Source organism: Pinus tabuliformis, chromosome 5_2 (genome assembly GCF_031772625.1).
Source record: "Pinus tabuliformis cultivar Carrire ecotype Pingquan chromosome 5_2, CPIR1, whole genome shotgun sequence".
Lineage (NCBI taxonomy): Eukaryota > Viridiplantae > Streptophyta > Pinopsida > Pinales > Pinaceae > Pinus > Pinus tabuliformis.
Genome location: NC_142306.1, coordinates 207,535,575 through 207,561,747, shown reverse-complemented (window position 1 = coordinate 207,561,747; position 26,173 = coordinate 207,535,575). Strand labels below are relative to the sequence as shown.

Here is a 26,173-nt window from a genome sequence, read left to right as displayed (position 1 = left end):
CCCAGAGCTCCCAGAGCTCAATGTATACAACATGCAGGACCCTTGTAGAAGGGTCTCTTGACGACTCCAAGTCGTTCGGGAAAATCACGGATTTGATCTTTCCCCTGGGGCTTAGACAAAGTGTAGTGACCTGTACATCATCTCATAGCGATGGAGCTTCCTTGCTCATAGACTTACCATATCCCAGATAAGGTAGAATCTGGTATCTATCTGCTAGAGCAATCGTCGAATACGAGATTCCTCAATAATCGAATCCCACCTCCGGTTGTCACAAAGAATCACAGTGGTACAAACAGCTCACTTGAAGAGCTTCCCCAACCAGGCAATTTCATATGAGATCATACTTGTAGATATGTATCCGGTCTCAGCGGTGCTTATAACAATCGACTTCTGCTTCCTGCTCATCCATGATATCAAAGTAGAATCCAAAGAGAAACATCACTAAGAAGTGCTCTAGTGATCTTCCACACTGCCTGCCCAATCAACATTCGAATAATCATGCAGTTTCATATTTCCAGCAGTGTATCTCAATCCATGAGAGATTGTGCCCCGAAGACATCTCAGAAGATTCTTGGCACCAATCCAGCGAGGTTCAACCAAATATGAGCTCACCATGCTAACTGCAAAACATATGTCTGGACGGAAGTTCACCAAGAACATCAACGTTAATGAGTTTATAAGATTAAGAGGCATTTCCCAAATCTGGTCCAACATCACTACCATATAACTTCTGAAAGTTAAGATCCTCGAGGTAGTCACAGGCTTGCAGTTCACCATTCCACATCTGGGATCCAATTCCCTCTTACTTCTGCAAATGAGAGGGCCTGCACCTGTTAGAAGTAGGTCATCCTCATAAGGTGCTGGTATGAGAGGTTTATCATCCACAACCTTCGAATGGTTTGGATCCGTTTCACTCCTAGTGAATCTCAGCTTTATCACACAGCTATTGATCCTCTCATACTATGCCTGGGGTGTTTTGCTTCAAGCCATAGAGGGCTTTCTTCCACCTGCATATGCGAAATTCTTGATTATCAATCTCAGACCCCTTGGGTCGTTCCAGACCTGTGGACCTGCTACATGAGGGGAATGGTCCCCTTGTAAGATTTTCCTTTGGTACATCTCAAACATGTACTTTCATGCTCCTTTTGAATTCAGGTATTCCTGTCACCATCTAACTCACAGACCTTCGGTGCTACGTGACAATGGACATGGTCCCCAATGGACTCCTGCAATTTGATACAACCCTGAACTCAAAAACAACTTTGAAATTTCTATTTCCAAACACGTACCTTTCCATTGATGAGTGCCACCCTGAAACCTTTGACTTCCATTTCCGAGATGGACACCAGGTCCTCTTGCGATCAGGTACATAAAAGTGATTCGGGGTTCCTTGCTTTCTTTGAAGAGTCGACCATTTTCTTGATGACCTGCATTACCTTTGGACACTCCTTCAGATAATGGCCGAACTTGTTGCAACCAAGGCATCCACCTTTCCTTCCACCCTTAGATCCGAACTTCTCAATGAAGTGATCTTTAGATGGGCCATCAGAAACTTCCGCTACGCCATTTTGATAATATGTTCTGCTTCGACTTCACCCTTTGTGAACTTAGAAGAGAGATGTGGAACCCATTGATCCTTTTGTCTTGTCCCTATTGTCTTTGGTGATTGCTCTTTCACTTTTGCTTGGGCATTGTCTTCACCTCAGCTCTAATACCATGTTAATTTTAGGTATGTTCTATGCTAGAGAAATTTATTTCAATTTCTTTTCCACATTAGCAATCACATCAACATAAAGTAAACTGCAGATAGAACATAAATATAAATCACAGAAGACAAAGCAAGACAAGAGGACACAAGATGTGGCACTAGCCAGGGACAAACCCCAATGTGGGGAAACCCTTGATCAATTCTTCTTTTATGTTTTTCAAAGTTCAGCAAAGAAAGTGAGAAAGATAGTACATTTACAATAGAAGTCAATCACTTTGACTTTTGATATCGGCATGAGATTAGTTGAAGACATATTGCTTCAACTGATTCTCTAAGGTGACTCGTTCATTTATCATAGTGTTGCATCTATTCTATTTGCTGCACATTACCGTGTGACACCTTGTTGTATTGTCACATGTGTTGAACCTTGATGACTGTGTTGCTCTCATCTTCACACTGCATCTTCCATGGTCTTATTCATCATGACACTGCCCATGCTCATGATCTCATTCATCATTATGTTGCCCATGCTCATATCATCATGTTGCTTATTATGTTGCCCATGATCTCATACATCATGCTGTCTTCCTTCGGAGACAAATGCTCTGGCTGTTTCGACAGTTCCAGGTAGTTCAGACTTTTCCGGCAGTTCCGACATTTCCGATTTTTCTGGCGTTTTCAGCTTTTCCAGTATTTCTGGCTTTTTTGGCAGTTCCGACTTTTCCGATATTTCCGACGTTTCCGGCTTTTCCGGCTTTTCCTGCAGTTTCGGCTTTTCCAACTTTTCCGGCTTTTCTGGCTTTTCCGGCGTTTCTAGCTTTTGCGGCAGTTCCGGCTTTTGCGGCAGTTCCGGCTTTACCGGCCTTTCCTTAGGATCTCTCCTCCTACTAAAACCCAAAGACAAGTAGAAAAAGAAAGAGATCCAAGTGTGTAGAAATGACTTGAAGTCCTCTTCTATTTATACTAAAACGTAGAGGTTGAATAGACAGTGGGCTTCTGAGCCTACATAAGTTGCTGGCCGACTTAACAATTTGTCCATAACATAAAATAATCCATAACTTCATAAATACTTATTGGAATCAGATGATCTTTAGATCAATCCTACACCTCTCAATGAGAGGAATCCAATAAAAATATCAGCAGCCATAAATAATATGACCCACATGGAGTTTGGCCCTAGTTTCCAATTTTAACAAAAACTCTAGGGGTAAAGCAGTGTTGCACTAATCGCAATATTATCATATAATCGCGATAATTTCAAAGAAAAGATAAAAACACGTGTAGTAATTAGATTTTTTTTTTTTTTTTTTTGCGAGATTTTTTCAGTAATTATCGCAAGAGGCTCCGGCAAGGCATGTTTAAAGGGAAAAACACGATTTTTTAATTTTAATTTTAATTTTAATTTCTTTTTTATTTTTTATTTTTTATTTTTTTTATTTTTTTTTAGATAGCAGAAGGCGCGGTGGGGTTTGGGAGTGTTGGAGGCTTGGAGATTTTGCCATTTTGGAGCTAAATCAACTACTTGGAGGAGAAAATCGAAGAGTGAGCCAAGGAAGAAACAGATTATCTCCATAAAAATGGTGTGGGCACCAATGCTTTTTGTTTCGTTGTTTTGTAACTTTGTTTTTGTTTTTTTTCAATGTTTTTGGTTAGGTTTGGAATGGGGTTTTTGATGTTTGTCCAATGTAAATTTTTTTAGTTTTTTTGGTTGGGTTTGGAATGGGGTTTTTGACATTTGTCCAATGTATTTTTTTTTAGTTTTTTTGGTTGGGTTTGGAATGAGGTTTCTTAAATTGTATGTAAGTGTTTTAGTTTTTGTACAATGTAAATAGTAAAATACTAAATTGTAAGTTTGTAACTTGTAAATAGTAAATTGTAATCCTTATTTTCTCATAGGTTCACCGAAACACCATTCAAGTTTTCAACTTCAAAGTTCAAAATCAAACATGCCAAGGAAATTGGACCCTTTCTGGGAATTTGGTGAACCTAATGCTCTGAATGATAGACTAAACTTGACTTGCAAGTTGTGTGGGCACCATATGTCCGGGGGTTGTACAAATTGAAGTATCACCTTGCAAAAATACCTGGATTTGATGTAGGGCCTTGCAAAAATACAAATCCTGAACTCATCCAAAGAGCCATGAAAGCATTGGAAACTTTAGACCACAATAGAGAGGCCAAAGAAGAAATGAAGAGGCAACTAAAAAAGCCAGCTGAACAAGCAAGTGCCACTAGTTCTACTACAGCATCAACCAATCCGATAGTTGTCTCATCATTTTTTGTTGCTCGAACCACACCTGGTTCATAGCCATCTATCAATTCAATGCTAAAAAAATTGAGAAAGAACAAGTTGACAAGTTGCTGGCAAAATTTCTCCTTTGGATGATATTCCTTTCAGCATTGTAAGGAATAATCCATTTTTCCAACCTGCTCTTGATGCTATTGCAACTGTTGGCCCAGGGTAGAAAATCCCTTCTTATCATGACATGAGAGGCCGAATTCTTTAAAATGAAAAGCTTGAATGCATCAAAAGATTGGAGAATTTTAGGGCATCATGGACACAAATAGGATGCACTGTGATGTCAGATGGTTGGACTGACCAAGAGGGGAGAACCCTTATAAACTTCTTGGTTAGTTGTCCCAAAGGGACTATGTTTATCAAATCTGTTGATGCATCTGCACAAATCAAAGATGCAAGAATTTTATGTGATTTGCTAGATGTGTTTGTTTTGGAGGTGGGTGCAAAAAATGTTGTCCAAGTCATAACGGACAATGCTGCAAATTATGTTGTTGCTGGCAAGATGCTTATGGACAGGCATCCTACTTTATTTTGGACCCCTTGCGCTGCACATTGTATTGATTGGATGTTGGAGGACATAGGGAAAATTCCCTTTGTCAAAGATATTGTTGAGTCATCCAAAAGCATTACAAAATTTATATATAACCATACATATGTGCTTAGCTTGATGAGAAGATTCACCAACAACAAAGAGTTAGTGCGCCCGCCATTACACGATTTGCCATTAGTTTCATATCTCTTCAATCCCTCTTGAATTTTATGTGGGATGTGAAGAGAATGTTTCTTTCAGCAGAATGGCATGCTTTGCCAATGAGCTGCAAACCAGAGGGAGAGGCCGTATGTAGACTAGTTTCATATCAAGAAGACTTTTGGGCGGGAGTGCAGAAGGTGTGTGCCATTACTGAACCTTTGGTAAAGGTTCTTCGGTTAGTTGATGGTGAGAAGCCTACAATGGACTATTTGTATGAGGCCATGGATAGGGCCAAAGAAACCATTCGGGCCTACTATGATGATAAGGGAGATGAGGGGTTTCAAAGACAACTCCTCCTATGGGGAGTGATTGATGAGCGATGGAACAACACACTCCATCGCCCCATTCATGCTGCTGGAATTTTCCTGAACCCACATTTTCTTACGCATGTGGGTTTGTATTTGATGGTGAAATCATGGACAGATTCTTATCCTATGTCCAGAAGATGGTGTGATCTCCAGCAGAACGTATATAGATCTCTAAAGAAATTGAAACATAGGATGGCAGGTGGCACATTTGGCTTTGACATGGTTATGATTGATAGGACGATTAAAATGCCAGGTATTTTTTAGTTTGTAACTTTGTTTCAAATTTTATTGTCTCTTCAAATTCCATTTTTTTTCTTATGTTTATTTAAAATTTTATTTGTAATTTTGTTGTAGATGCATGGTGGAAAATGTATGGTGTCAGGGTACCCCTTTTGCAAAAGCTTGCCATTCGAATCATCAGCGAAACATGTAGCTCCTCAGGATGTGGGCGCAACTGGAGTGTATTTGAAAAAATACACAAGAAGCACAACAGGCTTACACTTAAAATTTAAAATATTGCAAATTTCCCAATAGATTTTTGAATTCATTAAACAATTTATTTTTTTTATAATTATTAATTATTATTTCATGATCTTTGTACAGGTTGGAGTCCCAGCAACTTAATGACATGGTCTATGTCTACTACAATTTTCGATTGTGGGTGAGGCAACTTGAGAGGACACCTGATATGGAGGCCATCTCATTGGATGGGATTGACACCACTGCTGCATGGAGGGTTGAGGCTGAGAGACCTTTCATGGAGTCTGCTGATGATTGGTTAGTGTAGGATGTAGTGGAGGGGGAGGAGGAAGAGGAGGAGGAGGTCGAGGAACAAGAGGAGGAGGTGACACCACCTGCCCGGGCTACCCCTACCACTAGTAAAGAACGTAGTCTACCTCCTATAGCTCATACTCCTAGTTCTTCAACTTCTAGAGCATAGCAGACTCCATTGCCAACTCCACCAGCACTAGCATCTACATCTAGAGGGAAAGGGAAAGCTATGGCATTTTCTCGCAGGAGGGGCAGAGGAAATCAATAGTATTAGACATTAGTTATTTTGTTCATTTCATTGTATATGACATTATGACTCATGAGATACATTATTATATTTTTTTGTTGATATTTTGAGGTTGAGTCGGGACTCAAGAGTCCGGACTTACTATTCAGGACATGATTCACTGTTATGTGTGATATTAGCACTAGAAATGATATTAAACATTTTATATATTAGTTCTTTTATCATATTTATGTGTCAATGTGTTTATTTGATGTTGTAGATGGTTTAAATATTAAAAATTTGGAAAAAAAAAATGAATATTTTTGTACCAAACGATTTTTTCCAATATTTTTCCTTGCGCTGATATTATCCCGATAACAATTAGTGCAACATTGGGATAAAGTAAAGATTCAACCCAATATAGGATGAATAATTCCCTTCTCTATTCTTGGGACAGAAAAAGGAGCCCTCATTCTTTCAAAGTTACTAATGTACGTCACTATAACCATTTTCCCTTCCTAATCCTTTGATGTCTACACCATTCCTAAAGATGAATGCCAATGACCACTAAAACTAAGTGTGGAAGGTGGGCACGTAAGACAATGCCCTATTACCTTACCAAGGCACTACCTTAGCATTTTCTCATTCATGTATCTCCCAAAGAATCTACCTACTAAGACCAATTCCTTTATTGGAATCATTTGCTCCACCATTAGATCCTCTCATATCATCATATGAATTTTCTCAATTCTTTACTGTGACACACTTCTTTCTTCTATTGACAGACTTAGTCTTTGCACACTAGCTTGCCTAGCAAGCCTCTGAAAAATCCACAAGCTCCTTCACATCCAAAAACTTTCCAACACCCTCACCCACAGGAGATTCCATCCGAACTAACCTTGTACATAGATTATCAATCAGTCCTTCCCATTTAATAAGGTTAGGGTTCTTTCACTTGCAAGCGCTGTCTTAACATTAACAAAAACAAGGCCAACCTCGTCTAAACAACAAATCAGGTGAGGGGCAATGCGGGGGGTTGTTCAAAGAGGAAGATCCGAATTTTAGTATGTCCAAGGTGTTTCGGAGATACTATTTTATATTAATTGCTTCTTTTTAATTGGGCCAATCCAAACATACGGAACAGGTGCTGACATCTCACATCCAAAGAGTTACGTCCACATCTGGAACACAGAAATTAGGGACAGATTTACCCGTTATGTCCAATGAGCACCCTAACAAATCTGAACATATCTAATGCATTGTCCTCTTGGAGGAGGTGTGCCAAATTTGTCGGTATCTTAGTATTACTAACTACTAAGTTAAAGAGGAAACTTCGATAGCGGATCTATGCATTGTAGGAAATATAGCAGTTGTTAAACCCCATCATAGAGGCAAATGCAATATATTCAGTGATACATTAATAAACACAGAGCTTACACTCCCATTATTCCTACTGGTTGTGTTTCCTATAACCACGAGCTTGAATTGACACTTTAAGAACTTGAAAGAGATTTGAGCCAGTTAGTTCATTATAAAAGGGTTCTCTCAAGTGACAAGGGTACTATTTGCCTCCTCTATAATCATGGACATAACAATTATATTTTCAGACCGACAATCCCTGCAGTCCAAGTAACAAAAGACAATTCAGTAGCTATCCATTCTTATGAACCAATTCATATCAGTTCATATTACATGATGTGCTTGGTTATCATATCTGTTCTATTATAAGATTGTTGTGATAACAAGTGAAAAATTGGAACAAAAAGCTGCCTTGAGTTTATATTTACTATGTCTTCATAATTAACAAACTTTAGTCAACAGATAAAGATCTAGGAGGATGTGAAACGAGTTTTGCCGCAAAACTTAATTACAAAAGCAACTTTCTTTATAATATGTTCCCACGACATTCTATAGAGAACCTTGCAAATTTTACTTTATAGCCGATCATAAAGTGTAAGCATTACAGTACCAAGGTAGAAATACTACTGTCGATTTCACATGTATTATTTATTTGTTTTTAGCCATCATTCATTTTATGTCGTTCTTTACACATCCATTTCAGAAGTATTCGCAGATACCAAACATATCAATTGCAGTTTATTCAACTTATGGTCAGAACTCATAGACACATGTCAATACAAGCTGTCTAATAGACCATCACCAACAGAACATGACCAAAAAGGATCAAAACATGGATAAGACTAGTTTACAAGCACAGGGCTTGCACATAAATTTGGAAACAGTCAATAAATGGATCACTGAATATGAAGCTGACAAATTTCCTACCCAACCCGAAAAGCTGTGGGGGTTTTTCGATTTTGCTCTTCCAACAAACAAGATAATAGAACGACAAACGTGTTTGAAAGGAAAAAAAGACTACCCTCCTATGCATAGACCAACATATCAATGCTTTCTTGCGTACCTTTAAGCAGGTTATATCAGTCACATATATTTACAGCCAATGGAAAACCGAAATTTTATATGAATGCCTTCACAGAATTGCATTTCATTATCTATCACATGGCACCCACAGAAGAAGCTTGCATGAAAAAGATCAAACCAATCCCAGCCGAACACATGCAAGATTTTTTCACATGAAAATGCCTGTTACACTGTAGATCTATGTTGTGATTTCTAAGAGATTCCACATATAACACGCAACAGAAGAATCCCTCCCTATTTTAGTGTCTAAAAAATCAGCAGTAGAAATATGGTACAGCCAAGGAAATCAAAGCACCACCTTTGGACCCCTGTACAGTCCTCTCTGCACCACAAAATCATCGGGGGGTTGATAGTCCTCTAACCAAGCCAACTGATGACTAGCTACATCAATGCCATTAAGTTGTAGACCTGCAGAAGATTTAAACAAAATAAAAGTGTATAAAGGGAAAATTTATCAAAATGTTCTCTAAACTTGAGAGAAGAAAATACAAGCTGCCAAGCTCCACTAAAAGCCTTTACCAGAAGGAATTCGTTTAGGAGATTTGCGATAATATGAGCAATGCCTGCCATCATCGGTAGAATACGGCGGTGCCAGAACATCAAGAAGCGCACAAGGTGTCAAGGCCTTGAATGTATGTATATTACCACCACTTGTAGGATAGAGAATAGTAGTATCGCAGGGTGCAGACATTTCACAATCTTTCACCAGTTTTGCTAATTTTGCTGCAAGTGCCACCACAATAATTAACTATTAAGAAACAAGATAGCCGGAATAAGATAAAAATAGTCATTAATTTGATCAGCACAATGGTTGCTAAATTCAACTATTACAGTGCTTTCTCTTATCATTTAGCTGAGGTTGCTAGTGCTTCCTAACTACGAGTAAAATTGATTGATTAACATCATCCCAGTCTCAAGATAGGCTGGGTACAAGAATAAGTCAAGTTTTTAACAATTTAGTGTCAAAACTATTCTCAAATAATTGTAAAACATAATAATGGTAGCAAATCATTTTGGCTACAATTAAATATCATATTGATCAATACCATCTCACTCTGAGTCCTACCCTGTGATCTTTTGTGGCAATATTTATCATCTGAAACAAGTCATAGTTATTGAACTCCTGAAATCACGGGTTGAAGTTATTGAAATTTATAACACAACTGACCAGTCAAACTTGGTTATGAGTTAGAAGTTAAGGCAAGATAAAAGAGAACCATCTCTTGCCAGATGATAGCGCTCGGCAATGCAACATGTTTTTTTCAGATATACAGCTCTCCATTATGGTAGTATAACACTCATGTTTACTGCTCTAACTGATTCATTGAATAGCAGTAAAGAAGCATGGCAGAATAAATAGCATATTGTAACATAAAATTGCACCATGTTGGATCAATCACTTTACTCCATTTACTTCAAAGCCATCAGTCTAACAGAACATTAGGCATCGTTCTATAGTGCTCAGACTCACCTACTAGCTTATATATCTTTACACAGTTCCTCATACAAATCAACCATTAAGTTGCTTATTACATAATTGCTAACCAAGTCCACTTGGATGTGTTACCCACCAAAATGGGTAACCCTCTAGGACAGTTTTCTACTACATTTGACGTCTAGCCGATCAACCAGACAGCCAGCAGCCCCCGCCAGCCACCATTAGACGATGATATGCAGTGTGCCTCCACCATTTGCATCATCCATGTGCCTATCACCATCCAACATTGACACTTGGATGAAGGTGGGCTGCTGTCCAAAAGGTACTTGATCATTTTGCAATCAGATGCTTATATTTGTTTGTTTTGGGCATTTAGTATGGATGATGGAGTGATCTCCCAGATTGACAAACCTTGACCGTATCTTTGTTTTCTCACCTTACCAAGGGGGTTAATCTTTAATCCTAGTCCAATAGTACCGCCTTTCAGGCCCTTTGGGTTATAGGAGGGGTACTACCTAGAAAGCCACGATTTATTTCAAGGTTGCACGAAACGGGGAACGGGTACACGAGTTTACGAAACGGGAAGCGATACGAAACGCGACCTCCCCAAATTTTGGAAACGGGGAAACGCGAATATATATATATATATATATTAGGACATTTAAGAAATATGTGCAATCATAAAGCATATATGATACATTATGATAAAATTGCTATGTTGCAGGAAACGTGGGGGGGGGGGCCGTTTCCGGCTGGAAACTAGGACGAAACGCAGAAACGTGTTTGGTGCGGCCAGGAAACGCGTTTCCGGCCGTACTGCCACGTTTCCCGAAACGGAAACGTGGCAGTACGGCCGGAAACGTGTTTCCCAGCCGTGCAGCTCGCATTTCCCAATTGAATTGTGTTTTTATTTTTATTTTTATTTTTTTCAAATTTGTTTTTTAATTTTCTAGATGGGTGTCTAAAGTTATAAAAGTGAATTTTTGCCTTAGTGTTGATATGCAGTTCATGGTAATGTTAAATTCTTAAAGTAAAAGTGATATTCTCCTTTATTTTTCATTTTCATCCTTTTACTTAAATTTTTAACATTACCATGAAATGACTCAGGATGTTTGAGAGTGGTTTCGCCCTCATTGGATTTCATATGGAGAAAGTAGAATTTTAGATCTCACTCAAAATCCAGCAGACTTATTTGTTTTTCAGGATTTCAGGATTGGGGGGATTGCAATGTTTCCATTGGATTTTATCATGTACTAGGGTATGGAACTTGTATTTAATCAAGAAAACCAAGCCCTCTATGCAGGGGAAACTCCCAATAATCAAGATCATGTAGGGTACTAGGGTATGAAACGTGTACTTAATCAAGAGCACTAAGGTCGTTCGACTATGTAGGAGGAGACTCCCAATACAACAGTGGTCCTTCTAAAGAATGGGATGTGGATGCAGAAAATCCTGATTTGGATCTCTCTCTTGCAGCCTTATAGTATTTATTGTACTTGCAGCCTCATATATTAATATAAATAAAGGCTGATTTTGAGATTTGGATATCTAATAAAGGTTGCTTTTGGATATTCCGATATTTTTATTTTCATTATGTGATCATTCATGAGTAAATGTGATGTAAATTAAATCTTAATGTTTAAGTGTAATAAATTATAATGTATCATTTATGCTTTATGATTGCACACACACACATATATATATATATATATAAATATTTTATATATATATATATATATATATATATATTCGCGTTTCCCCGTTTCCAAAATTTGAGGAGGTCGCGTTTCGTATCGCTTCCCGTTTCGGAAACTCGTACCCGTTTCCTCGTTTCGTGCAACTTAGTAAAATTGTCAATTGTCAATGCATAAACTATAAGTATCTAAATTTACATCACATTTACTCATGAATAATCACATAATGAAAATAGAAATATCCAAAATCAGCCACGAGAAATTTCTATTTTTTGTCTCGTGCTTGATTGGGAGTCTCCTCCGACATAGTCGAATGACCTTAGTGCTCTTGATTAAATACAAGTTTCATACCCTAGTACCCTACATTCTCTTGATTATTGGGAGTCTCCTCTGCATAGAGGGCTTTGTTCTCTCGATTAAATACAAGTTCCATACCCTAGTACATGATAAAATCCAATGGAAACATTGCAATCCCCCCAATCCTGAAATACTGAAAAACAGATAAGTCTGCTGGATTTGAGTGAGATATAAAATTCTACGTTCTCCATATGAAATCCAATGAGGGCGAAACTACTCTCAAACATCCTGAGTCATTTCATGGTAATGTTAAAAATTTAAGTAAAAGGATGAAAATGAAAAATTTAACATTACCATGAACTGCATATCAACACTAGGGCAAAAGTTCAATTTTATAACTTTAGACAGGCATCTAGAAGCAACTATAAGTCACTAGACTAACGTAAGAATAGATTAGAAAACAAAAAACAAAAAAAATTTAAAAAACACAAGTAAATGCTGAAACGTGGGTCGTACAGCCCTGAAACGCGTTTCAGGCCGCCGTACTGGCCATGTTTCAGTTTCGTGAAATGTGGCAGTACAGCCTGAAACGCATTTCAGGGCCGTACCAAACGCGTTTCAGCGTTTCGTACTCGTTCCCGTACGGAAACGCCCTCCTACCCCACGTTTCCTGCAACATAGATTTATTTAGATAGTGTGTCCCATTTTCCCTATGGCACACTCAACACTTTTCATACCACATTACAAGCCCTATGTCTCACCTCCATTCTTAGGGTACAACTTATCATTGGTTTTTGGGGATTTGGCACTCATATGTTCATATACCTTGAGTAGGGCCAGGAAACTTTTCCATAGAAAGTTGATGCAGCTAAAAGAAAAGAAAAAGCATATCATGGCCACAATGAAACAAAATAAAGAAAATCAAAATGCAAAAGATGGTCAGAACATAAACATTAGCACGTGGGCAGAAGCCTAGTGTGAGCTCTACCTACCTCAGATGGCCATCACCTAGTTCCTGAGCACATGATGCAAAAGCCTAGTGTGAGCTCTACCTACCTCATATGGCCATCACCTGGTTCTGAAGCACATGATGCTCCATTACATAAAAAAAGAACTCTTGCATGTCCCAAACCCAATGAGCGATAAACTAACTCATCCTAAAGGGGTAATAAAACTGCTACAACATACAAAGCAAGATCTAACCCTTGAACTATAAGCAATATTACAAGGAATAATCAAGATGAATTAATAGGCACACAAGAGGGGTGGAAAAATCAGGCCAAGCTAGTAACTCATGCATCAACAAATTCTCCCTCATCACATCTATACACTCAAGATGTGGACACGCCCATCAACTAGTCCCTTTGACCATGGTACTTGACCATGAAGTCTTCTCCCCTTCATAACCACATTATTATACACTAACACCTATTAATTGAAGGGTGGACTAAGGCACCTAATAGGGTTGACCTTTAGCCATGCTTACCAAGGAAGAAAACACCTTTACGAAGACTTGGTCCTAATTTTGAATGGCGATCTTTGTTTGACGTATTAATATGTTGTTATGAATAAATATATATAGATGATATAAATATAAATAATGAGGATAATTGTAATAATAATTAGTTAATTAGTAATTAATACTGAAGAGGCATGTCTAAATGGGATATGACCTTCCATGAAGAGGCATTGCCTAGTACATAAGCAGGCCCCTCACTCTCAATTGTATCATTCTTATTCATACATTTAATATATAATCTTGTATCTCAATGGAGGTCTACATATTCCAAGATTTTGGGGTATTTAATCTGAAGAGCGAATTTTGTTCGTTCCATTTGGTATCAGAGCAGTGCGATCCTTTGGCTATGTAACCACTACACAGAGCCTTGTTCTCTGATCCAGGTCTTTAGCCGTAAAATTCGTCAACTTTGTTGCCATTGAAGAATTTCAATACAAGATTTTGGAGGTTCTCCATTTTCACCATTAGGCCCTTGGCCATTAAGGAAAAAAAGAAGGAGAGTAAATTAAAGATATATATATCTATATATATTTTTTTTTCCCCTGGAAAAATCAGTATATTTCATTGATAATCAGTTTTACATGAGAGTCAGTTTTGACATGATGTTCAGTTCCTTCTTAAATTGCACTACCACGCAGGGTATGCTGTCAGTGTACTATCAGTGAGTTTTTGTCATCAAAAATTTCAAAATAATTACAAAAAATTGCAGTCTATGTCTGTATTGTTGTCTACTAAATATAAAATATCAGCTAAGATGCTGCACGCTGATCCAGAGTTGGGTACTCTGGATCTATATAAGGCCGGTGGTAAAAAATCTGCTCCTGTAGATTGTTGATTTCCTTGATTTCCCATGTGCCTCTGTCCATCAACGCTGCCTCCTTGGAAAGCTTGTCGGCACTCCTATTATGCTCCCTGTAAATGTGAGAGATGGATATATGGTTAAATGCTGATTTAAGATCAAGTGCATCATGTAAGATAGTGCTGAGTGAGTGCATGTGACAAAATGCATTGCCATTTATCCAACTAATGATGAGCTGTGAATCCCCATATATGTTGATATTAGCACAATGGTGTCTCAGGGCGAAATGGAGAAGGTGGCGAAGGGTGATGAGCTCGGCGAAGTTGTTTGTCCCAGCTCCTAGGCCGGCTTTGATTCTGAACTGATGATGTTCGTTTATGTGGAGGATAAATCCTCCACCACAGCTGTTTGTGTTGGCAGCGCCATCAAAAAAAGCCCAAGGCATTGTGGGGTCAATGGGTGGAGGCGGTCCAGGCACGCGAATATATCTATATATATATATATATATATATATAGATAGATATATAAGGTATAGAAAAACAAAAAAATATAAATATAAAATATAAAAATTAAAAGTGTTAAAAAAAATTGATTTAAAAAGAAAACAATAAAAAAAAGAGTTTTATAAAATAAAATAAAAAAAAACAAAAGTGCAACAAAACAAAAATAATAATAATAATAATAACATAAAGGAAAGATTAACTACCGTCTTACAACAGCACCGTCGACAATACAGCCAGACGGCGATAGTAGTCGCCACCACACCCTGACCATGGTATCCGCTTCTCGCACAACGCCATTCGCGAGTCTGTTGCACTTAACCACTGACGCAACTTGTCAGGCAGATTACCGAACTACTAAAACACGACGCCAAATCCCTAGTCCACCGCTACCTAAATCACCGCCATTCTATCCATCTATTATGATCGCCATTGCGTCTATCAGCCTGACAACAACTAGTTGTTGTCGTCTAAACTGCTCCATTTTCATCAAGTCAACTGTCGTACCATAATCCAACTGTTGTCTAGGAAAAAAATATGCCACAAATAGCAAATATACTAGTGTTACTTGTTCATTGTTGTTAGAAACTTACCACAGTTTTTTTCACCTCTTTGAACCATTAAGCTCTATTTTGCTATTTTTCGTGGAGTTATTACTCATTAAAACAACCATCGACTTACCTGTAGCAGTTGTGTGGGGACATCTGAGAGAAATTATACAACAATGCGAGGTCAATGCATAAATGGTCTAGCATAAACTCAGAAATCCTACAAGCGTAATTTTCGTGGGAGAGAAATTGACAGGTTGTTGACATATTGGGAAACATTGTGACTATCTATAAAAAGACGCAACTCTTCGCGGTTTTCTTTGCCAAAATGTGCTCGTGGGTCTTCGTTGCCAAACACAACTCTTCGTGGGTTTCGTTTAAATGCAAATTATAAACAGTGGTTAACTTCCTAAGCCTTGACGTTACATAACCTTGCTCGTTAACTTCATCCACACTCACGAAAAAAAAAAAAATTAAATAAATGATTTTTATATATGTCACATTAACATAACTTTAAAAAGGCATTTGGATGCACCCAAATTATATTTGGGCATAGATCCTCATCCTTTCAAATTTTATAGATCGAGTTAGAAATAGATTTAACTAGAGAAAATTAGCTAATTATGATTACTTCTAAGAAATAAGAATTCAAAACTAAAAACACTAAATAACATTACATAACATTAGTTATGTAATTAATATATATATATATATATATATATAAAGCCAAAGTGAAAGTAAGGTGAATTTGAAGAATATTTCCATTAACCATAAGTTCATCTTGACAAAAGCAAAAATGGAGACAATTACTAATGAGAAAGAAATTGAGGCGGAGTCTAAAATGAAAGAGGGAAGATTTCCTAAAACTTTTAGTATATGTGTCAATTCGCTATTCAAACTCAAAGGATCACTAGAGAGAAATGATGTTATCATCTCTATTGATCCTACTCTTAGTACTAAATGTGCTAACCAATTAGTGATTCCTGAATCAAATATAATCAAAACGAGTTTTATTGACACAAGTGACAAACAATACGACATAAGCAATATACAACTAAGTATTGGAGACTATACTTTTGTATCGCAATTCACCGTTAAAGCCTTATTTTGTGACAATAGTGATATAATTTTGGCTTCGCCCTCTATTGAATCACTGGGATCTTTTATCTTAAATATGAGGAAGACATTTTATACATTTTCATACAAAAAGAAAAAGATAACATTACAGGATGTTAAAGTGAAGCCAGAGTCCGTAACACCAAAAGATATGCAAGATATCACAAAAATAATTTCTCAAGAATGTAAAAAAGTAATACAAAATATGCAAAGGGAAATTGACAAAATCACCACTGACAAAAATGAAGAAGTTACTTGCCTCAAAGACCAGAAGGAAAAATGCAAATTAAGAAGCTTAAGAAGAATAAGAAGTCATTAGAAAACAAGGTACAACAACTTATCAAGAAGGAAGCATTAAATGTAGAAATTCAAGTTGACGAAAAAACGATAGATACCGATCCAGTGAATGTCACAACTCAAGAAGAAGACAAGCAAGTTGAATAAAATAAATACTTAGATGTTGCAGTTCAGACGATGAACATCCCAAGTGAAGGTTCTGTAACCAGCTCGACGACATCGGAACTTGAAGTAAATCAGAATCTCGCAACACATGATAAGAGAAACTAAAAAAAGTCTTTATCTATATCCAAATCACAAGAACAGACATCTCAATCAATCTATGAACCCGTGTCACTCAGAACATAAACAACAAACTTATGTTCCGAAGAATACAGAAGTGCGCACAACTCAGTCCAGTGATAACAATTCATCACAAGTTTCTGATCACCACAAGGTTCCACAAAAGATTGATATAGGATGGTCTGATCCCTTCTCCGTGCAACAAATTCATATGTCACTCCAAGGAACATATCAACTTGTATCAACAAAGATGATTGTCCTGAGACGAGAAGATTTTCATAGCAGAAAAAGAGATCAAGCCCTTTCATTAACAAGCTTTGAGGAAAAAGCCTTTTTGAGGAGGAAGGCATTGTTAAAAATAAATATATATAAATGATATAAATATAAATACTGAGGATAATTGTAATAACAATTAGTTAATTAGTAATTTATACTGAAGAGGCATGTCTAAATGGGACATGACCTTCCATGAAGAGGCACTGCCTAGTATATAAGCGGGCCCCTCACTCTCAATTGTATCATTCTTATTCATACATTTAATATATAATCCTGTATCTTAATGGAGATCTACATATTCCAAGTCTTCTGGAGTATTTAACCTGAAGAACGAATTTTGTTCGTTCCATATGCCCTTAGCATCCAAGGTTGGCTCACATAGATGCATTGTTGATATTAGTCTTTGATGGATGGTTATTTTCACTAGAATCCATGTTGCTTCTGTCAGGTGGTCCAACAACCCAGGCCTTGGGCATTGACTCTACAGGAACCAAGTCTTTCAGAGTACATTGGCCTAAGCAGGGGCAACATTGAGAGACTAGGGCGTCCTGACAACACTAGCAAATAACACGTCCCGCAAACTGTTTGTCAACTTTGACCCGGTTTTGAGGATTCTTCACCATGATACCATTCAAACCAGTATGCCCCTAGGTTGGCCTTAAGGAGTTGATTTAGAGCCCAAATGAGGATGGTCTCCCATTGAGAGACTAGGTAGTGCTGGTTCCACTAGAGCAAGCCCTAACACTGGAGAGAAGGAGACCTTATTTGGCAACTGGAGATCCATGGAGACCACTGTTGAGAAATCTAGGGCAGCGAGGTGAGGGTGATTTCTGTTGAAATATGTAACTAGGTTCGGTCTTCATAATGACATATGTAATCATGATTTTATGTATTTGATGTAAAGAGAAATAAATTTATTGGTGTCATTCTTGAGGCATGGGTTTCATGCTCAAGGAAATTTATTTTTATAGGTCAAGCACCCATTGAGTGCTTCTAGGGCTTGTCATTGGGTCTACAAGTCAATTGAGTCGTTGTCATGTATGGAAGGTCCTCTTGGGTATGTTACATATTGTAAAGGAAAATTTAGTTGAGTAAAAAAAAGAGTCAAAGACCCTCCAAGACCTTGTCAAATGTGCAACCAACAAGTCGGCCTTATCAAGTGACAAGTTGGCCTACAAGCTGTGACGAGAAGCCTATATATAAAGGAGTCGATCTCATTTAAGAAGATCATCCAAGTAGCTCAAAACAAGTTTGATCAAGAGCAAGAATACCTAAAGAAGAGTGAAGAGAAGGAGATCTAAAGGAAGAAATAAATCGAAGTATTTCTAATCTATTTTGGATTGAATATCCTCACACATGCGAAATCTAGGGCATCACTTTTGTTGCAAAAGAATTTGAATTCTGTGTGACAAGAGGACAATTTTGCAACCAGAGTATAGAAGGTTTCCTTAGCGAAGAAGAAAAGAAGCTAACGTATCCATAATTCCCTCACACATGTCACCTAGGGTTTCTGCAGTAAGGGCCAAAAAATGCAGTCAATTGCAGGTCCGAAATCTTGGTCAAGGAGGATTAGTTGTGGTCATAAGGCAAGTTTGACTTGGATTGACTTTGTAAGAAGTAAGTTATTCAAGGAGGAGTTTTGACTTGGTCTTGGAGAGGTCTTGGTCAAGGGTCATAGGTCTTGGAATTCGTCGAATTAAATTCTATAAGGAGAAGATTTCTTGTGGGTTTTCCTCTCAAGAGGAGAGGTTTTGGCCCTCGTTGATAGCCTATATCTTGTGTCCTCTCTTTTCATTGTTCATTACTGTTTGGTAGTTGTTTGATGATATGAACACTAATTATAATCAAGTAAAAGAAGCTAATTAAGTTAAGTAAAAATTCTTCACAAGAAATTATCAAGAAAGAGAAATCACCTAATCTAGTTGCCCCTAGATTTCTCAACAATTTTTCTATACTTGTTAACTACTTTTGATGTTCTTTTACTTAAACTTGATGTAATTATAATTAGCTACTTCTTCTCTTGATTATTATAATATTCTTATCATCAAACAACTACCAAACTATGAAGATCAATAGAACAAGAGGATACAAGATATAGGCTGCTAGTGAGGGCCAAAACCTCTCTTAGAGAGGAAAACCCGCAAGAAGTCTTCTCCTCTTATAGAATCTTCAAATGACGAATTCTAAGACCTAAGACAAAGACCCCTCCAAGACCAAGTCAACCTCTCCTTCGATAAGCTTCTCTTCCAAAAAGTCAACACAAGTCAAACTGCTTCAACAATTCACATTTTCGGCCTTGTTTCATAATTTCGGTCATTGCTTTAGGTATGTACTTTTCGGCCTTCCTACAATCTCGGTAATTTCGCACGTGTGAGCAGTTTTGAGGCTGAAATTTACCTACTCTCTCCTTCACTTAGGGTGGTTCTTTCTCCTTCATAACTTGCCTTCCAACTTGATCTTCTTTGATACTAAACTTTGGCTCTTGCATTTCGGTCCTGCTGCAATAAAGATGATGCCCTAGTTTTCACACGTGTGAGAGATAGAGGCCCTAAAACAATCTTCAAAATTTTGCTTCTCTTCCTTGACCTTCACTTGCTCTTTAGACTTTTTTTCCCTTGGGATTGAGCTCCTTATTTGTCTTGATTGAATGCCTTGGATGTGTCTTCAAATGTGTTTGAGTTCCATCTTATATATAGGCTTCTAGGTGTTGAAATATGTAACTAGGTTCGGTCTTCATAATGACATGTGTAATCATGATTCTATGTATTTGACGTCAAGAGAAAAATAAAATTATTATTGTCATTCTTGAGGCATGGATTTCATGCTCAAGGTTATTTGATTTATAGGTCAAGCACCCATTGAGTGCTTCTAGGGTTTGTCATTGAGTCAACAAGTCATAAGAGTCATTGTAATATGTTGAAGACCTATTTGGGCACCATGTATTATGTAAAAGAAAATTATTTGAGTCATAAAAGACACTCCAAGACAAGTCAAATATGCTACAACAAGTCGGCCTTCAAGGGAGATCAAGCTGGCTCTCAAAGTGACAAGTTGACCTATTGGAAGGGTTGTTCGACCACCCTAAGAAGCCTATATATAAGGTATACCTTAGCCTTATTTGGAGGACATACATCAAGCTCACAAGAAGTTCTATCTAGAAAAAAAAGACCTAGAAGGAGCGAAGAAGAGGAGAATCTGAGGAGAAAAATCAAAGTTGAAGATTGTTTAAGGGCCAATATCTCTCACGCGTGTGGACTGTAGCTAGGGTTTCCAAAGTGAAAAATTGCAGACCTCAAAAGAAGTTGAAATCTAGCATCAAAAGATCATTCTTGCAAGCCAAATTCATGAGAAGAAAAGTCCAAGCAAAGTGAAGGAGAGAAGCCTCTTAATTCTGCCCTAAACCACTCACACGTGCAAAGTAGTAGTAATTGCAGGAGGCCGAAATTATAGTCAAGGTTGCAAGTTTGAAATCTTGGTCAAAAGAGAAGTGGAAGTTGCCGTAAGGCAAGTTTGACTTGGGTTGACTTTGCGAGAAGGAAGTACTTCAAGGAAAACTCTGACTTGGTCTTGGAGGGGTCTTTATCAAGGGTCATAGGTCTTGGAATTCATCATTTGAAGTTCTATGAGAAGAGAAGAGTTCTTGTGGGTTTTCCTCTCAAGAGGAGAGGTTTTGGCCCTAGTTTATAACCTATATATTGTGTCCTCTTGTCTCATTGTTCCTTATTGTTTGGTAGTTGTTTGATGATAAGAACATTGATTATAATCAAGTGAAGGAAGAAGCCAATCAAGTTAAGTAAAATTACATCACAAGTAGTTATCAAAGTAAGAGAAATCACCTAATCTAGCTGGCCCTTGATTTCTCAACACTATGGAGCCCTAAAGAGGCTAACTTCATCACTATAGGCCAACTTGTCTTCTTGCAGGCCAACTTAGTCTTGGAGGGAAACTTCTGACTCTCTTGATTCACAATAAATTCTTTTTACATGATACAAAATGCCCAATAGGGAGTTTTACATATGACAATGACTCTTTGACTACATTGACTCTATGACAAAGCCCTAGAAGCACACAGTGGGTGCTTGACCTAAAAACAATTTGACCTAGAGCATGAAACCCATGCTACAAAATAACAATAATAAATTTTCTTTTTCTCTTTACATCAAATACATAAAATCAATAATACGTAAGGCATTATGAAGACTGAACCTAGTTACATATTTCAACACTCCCTTTTAACTAGGGAGGTATTCATAATACATACATGGACATTCTCATTTTGAAGAATTCTCATAAGAAGAGTTGGATTGGTAAGCCATCTCATAAGCTATCTATTTAGCTTATATCAGTGCATTTCATCATATCAAGCAGACAGCTCTATCTCTCCACAAGATTAAAGCACAATGTTGGGAAGACAATGACTTATAGACACCGTCATCATTGTCTCTCAAGGCACATACCTCATCTGGATGTTCACAAGGTATGTCCTTTTAGGACCATTCCCATCTTGGATTTACACATCCTCATGGAATTTCCTTTTCAACTACTCTTACCTATTGGATGTCCTACCTCATCCTCAAAGAGTATTGAAATTCAGATGTTGTCAGGAGCACATGAATGTAAACAGTGATAAATGATATAGTAGTGAATTACTTTTACTATTAACATAGATGTATATTTATAATACATTCTTGTGACAGTTGGATTCATCTTCCAACGTCTCTTGGACTCCTTTCCCCGTTCATCTCCCACACCTTAACCATTGGCGGATTAGGTGTCCAACATTCCCCCTGTTAATCCGAAGGGATATGTATGAGTCCAAGAAGAGAGTTGTAATACAACATGTGCAAAAATGCATGGCAGCACTAAGCTGAATGAGCTCTCTGAAATGTTGGTATAAGGAGGTGGTTTAAGGATGATCACCAACACTAGAATGCTTAATGTAGTTCCTAGAACTCTTCCAAGTATGGCAAGAAGCTGGAATCTTCTACTAGAGGAAGTGTCCATAATGCTTTGGAGAGGGAGACCTTCAACCTGGAAAAGGGAAGTCTACCTATGGTGCTTTAAGGATGACCACCAACTCTGGAATGCTTAACGCAATTCCTAGAACTCTTCCAAAATTGGCAAAAGGTTGAGGTATTCTGCTAGAGGAAGTGTCCCTAATTCTTTGAAGAGGGAGAAGCTCAACCTGAAAAGGGAGGTCTCAACCTCACATAGATGGTTTAAGGCTGACCACCAACCAAAGGCATGCTCAGGGGCATCTTTGTCTCTGGCTACAACTCTGAATCTGGTATGGCAGGTTGTGGCTTTGAAGCTTGTAGATGACCATCATTTCACCCCTGTCAGATACAAGGTGAGATGATGGAGACAACTGAATTGCAAGATTGTTTAATACTCTAGAACAAGTTCTGGCATGTGACTAAAATATCTTCTTTGCTATTGAAGCCCATTGCCAGGAAGTGATCCATCCAAGGTGAATCTCTGTTCTTGCAGGAGGTTTGTTTTTGAAGCATCTGTTTGAAGAATGATTGGTTTTATGACATTACATGGATGAAGATCAAAACAGTGATCATTCATATGGCCAACTCGGTCACAGTGTTGGCATTTAACAACTTTTGGTTGCGAATGTGGAGTAGCAGAATCTGGAACCTGGTGAAGGTGAACCGCCCTGAAGAAACCCAACACTTTGAAATTGAATGGGCTTGGAATAGTCTGGAATATGAAAGGATGCCTCCTTGTCATATCCAAGACATGTTTTGTGCTTGTTGTTGACAAGCTCTTGCTAAGGTCTGATGATTGGTTTGGGAAGTGCAGGCTGAATTTCTGCTTTTGCATGCAATTCTGCTACTTCATTGGGCACTGGATCTTAATCAACTTGCTGCTTATGGGAGTTTGTTTCAATGTTCTGAATAGAAACAGGTTCAAAATGATGCTTTTTCTGTTGTAACTCATCTCACTGAAGCTGAGATTCAAGCTCCAAAAATTCTATTTTATCCAGTGTATTCTGCAGACAGGTTTTAATATCACAAAGAGTGTTCTTGCTAACTATCATCGTGCTTTCAGTAGTAGACACAATTAGATTTCTCAATAACTTTAATAATTTGTCAATTTGAGCCATAACAAGTGCATCAAATCAACAATCAATATGTAGTAGTTCTTAAGGCAAGCTATACAAATAACTAAAGAATGCTTTCAATTTCTAATTCAATATACTTCTCTCTTAGCATTGATTTATCCCGATTTAATGCAAGACTGAAATCAACTATGAATGCACTTACAGCTAGTGTTCCTTGCCCTTTTCTAGTGTAGAGAATCATCCACATGAACACCTTTTATGCAGGTGGCATTCACACCATATGCATACACGAGTTTAATCAACGCATAGTTCTCATAAATCCATTCAAACTATTCAACGTTGAGACTTAGCTATTAAAAATGGCATTGAATACCGCAATACTAGTCTTTTATATCTGTTAATCCTGAGTGCACCAGGCCCTCAACGTGCAGGAAGAGCTTGAAAAATTCTCTCACTTGTTAGAGCAGATGCCAGGCAATGACGACATAATTGATTTGTATTTCTCATACGTGTAAAAACTAATGGATGAATAAGGAAGTCAATGAGCAATTGTGACCAAATTTCCCAAACAAAAAAGCTTTGATTCCTTCTTCAGAAACAATCTAGGATGCTTCACGGAAAATACTTGCTTTATGCAAACTTGCACCATCAGAGTACATGCCTTAAACCTAAAACATAATGGTAAGTCGAGTCAATGGAGCAGTGTAGGTCTTGTTGACAACACCTGCAACACCTCCTGCTAAACGCTGTGAAATTGTCCCAATCTGCGAATGTTGTATCGATTGCCTCACAAACCTTTTCACACCTCTGTCTACATCACCATGTTGGAACTGGTCTGAGCTATTCAAACCCTGCATAACCTTCAACACATTTTAGACAACTTCTCAACGAATCTCCAAAATCAGTGTCCAACATACTATTATAAAGCATATAACACAATGTTATTCTTCAATATCATCACCATAATATACCATTCGACCTTCGACAGCATGATACATACCATAAGCACTATATGCCAAAAACTTCTACGCACCAGATTCAATGGTATTCAATGCACATTATAAAAGCCAAACCATAGAAGCCATAGTTAATTTTCTTTTTTTTTTCACACCAACACACCCATGGAATGGACAGACGTTCACCGCAACATCATTCATAGTCTCTAAAACACATTCAAATTGGCGATTAGCACTCGCTCGTCTAGTTCATATGCTCATTGAACAACTCTACTCATGAACAATTCTCTTTAGAAATCGGTAATAGAGGCCAAACCATAACCGCAAGGGATTTTCTGTTGTTAGAAATTGAGTCCATTGAATGGAGCGTTAGAGTGGAATACTCACCGCATCCTCCTCCCATGGCATTGCCAGCAAACTGGTTGCATCTCTCTTTTCTTTTTTTACAACACGTCAACTATGTGAGAGCCTGAGCAAGAGTTAGGTAAGGAATGTCAGAGACCAAGCTATCAAAAATAGTTAAGTGACAGTTGAGAATGGTACTAATATCGCTGAGGGAAGGAGTGTTTCAACACAGGGTTTGAATCTTCAATGTTGTCAACGCATATGACATACCAACCAAATTCATGGCGTTCAATAACTTAGATATAAAGCTTCAATGCTTGGACAGAGACCCAACGCTTAAATGGGCATCAAATGTCGGCTTCATGTGTACACATTGTTTGCAGAATTTAACACAACACACAGAGAATTATCGCTCCAAATTTGCAGAGAAGGCAACAAGATACCATTCAAGGAAGGAGTCAAATGAATGTTTATAGTGAGGGTGGTATTAACTGTGGTATTAACTAGCATATGGACAGCGTATGGGAGGAGGTGATAGGGCACGTAATAGTCACCACCATTCAACATAATAACAGAGTCGGAACACCATATATAAAGAATTGTTTATATATACTAACACTCCAGCATATTCATAACACAGACACAGTCATTAAATATCGGCATACCATTCACACAGGAAAGCTTTAATGCACCTTCGTTCGACTCTCACTGCACCACAACTCCTCTAAGTAGAAAACCTCTGGCACCCTCATGCATTCAACATCTCCAAGCAACACACTGTAAATGGGAGCAAAAAACTCGCAGAATAAAAGTCTAAAAAAGGGACCTGTGCTCTAATACCATGTCAGGATCACATGAATGTAAACAACCATAAATGATATAACAATGAATTACTTTTACTATTAACATAGATGTATATTTATAATACATTCTTGTGACTGTTGGATTCATCTTCCAACGTCTCTTAGACTCCTTCGCCCGTTCATCTCCCACACCTTAACCCTTGGCAAATTAGGTGTCCAACATATGCTTACCCAATCCTCCTTTGTTTCTTCATAATTTGAAGACAAGAATGAAATGTCTATCTCTCCCTCCCAAGTAGGGAGGATCTATTCATTCCAATAAAATGAATATACCCAAGCTCCATTGCTTCCAACAACAGTGATCTGCTCTTCAATGGATATCATGCTACTATCAACATCTTGTAGGGTTCCTCCTTTCTGCATCATCATGTCATGTATGAACTTCGACTTCTTCATCATGGAGCCAACTTCTTTCAAAACTTTTTCATAGGGCTTCGGCCATATTCTACACTACTTCCCTTCAACGAAACATAGTGTTGAACCAATAGTCATATCATCCTTCTCTTCATCGGGAAGTGACCTTCATCATCATCTGGCTATCCTTCATAGTTCTACCTCTTCCAAGTCATGTTCCTTCCAGGATTTTCCATCCAAATCTATGTGTTCTAGTTGTACGTGAAGTACCACCCTCTTTCAGTAGCCATATTCCAACCCAACCAGGTGCT

The 26,173-nt window shown here is 37.9% G+C and overlaps 1 protein-coding gene across 6 annotated transcripts in view; it reads right to left on the bottom strand.

Moving 5' to 3' along the window:
- Positions 1–8,514: 8,514 nt before the first annotated feature.
- LOC149158287 (plant cysteine oxidase 4-like) overlaps positions 8,515–26,173 on the bottom strand; it is a 160,416-nt gene continuing 142,757 nt past the window's right edge. For all 6 annotated transcript variants that reach the window (XM_089436175.1, XM_089436179.1, XM_089436174.1 and 3 more), the window contains exons 6-7: positions 9,025–9,228; positions 8,515–8,913 (exon numbers count right to left, since the gene is read on the bottom strand). In XM_089436175.1, the coding sequence (XP_089292301.1) occupies positions 8,792–8,913; positions 9,025–9,228 (326 nt within the window). In that variant the 3' untranslated portion in view covers positions 8,515–8,791. The remainder of the gene's footprint in view (positions 8,914–9,024; positions 9,229–26,173) is intronic.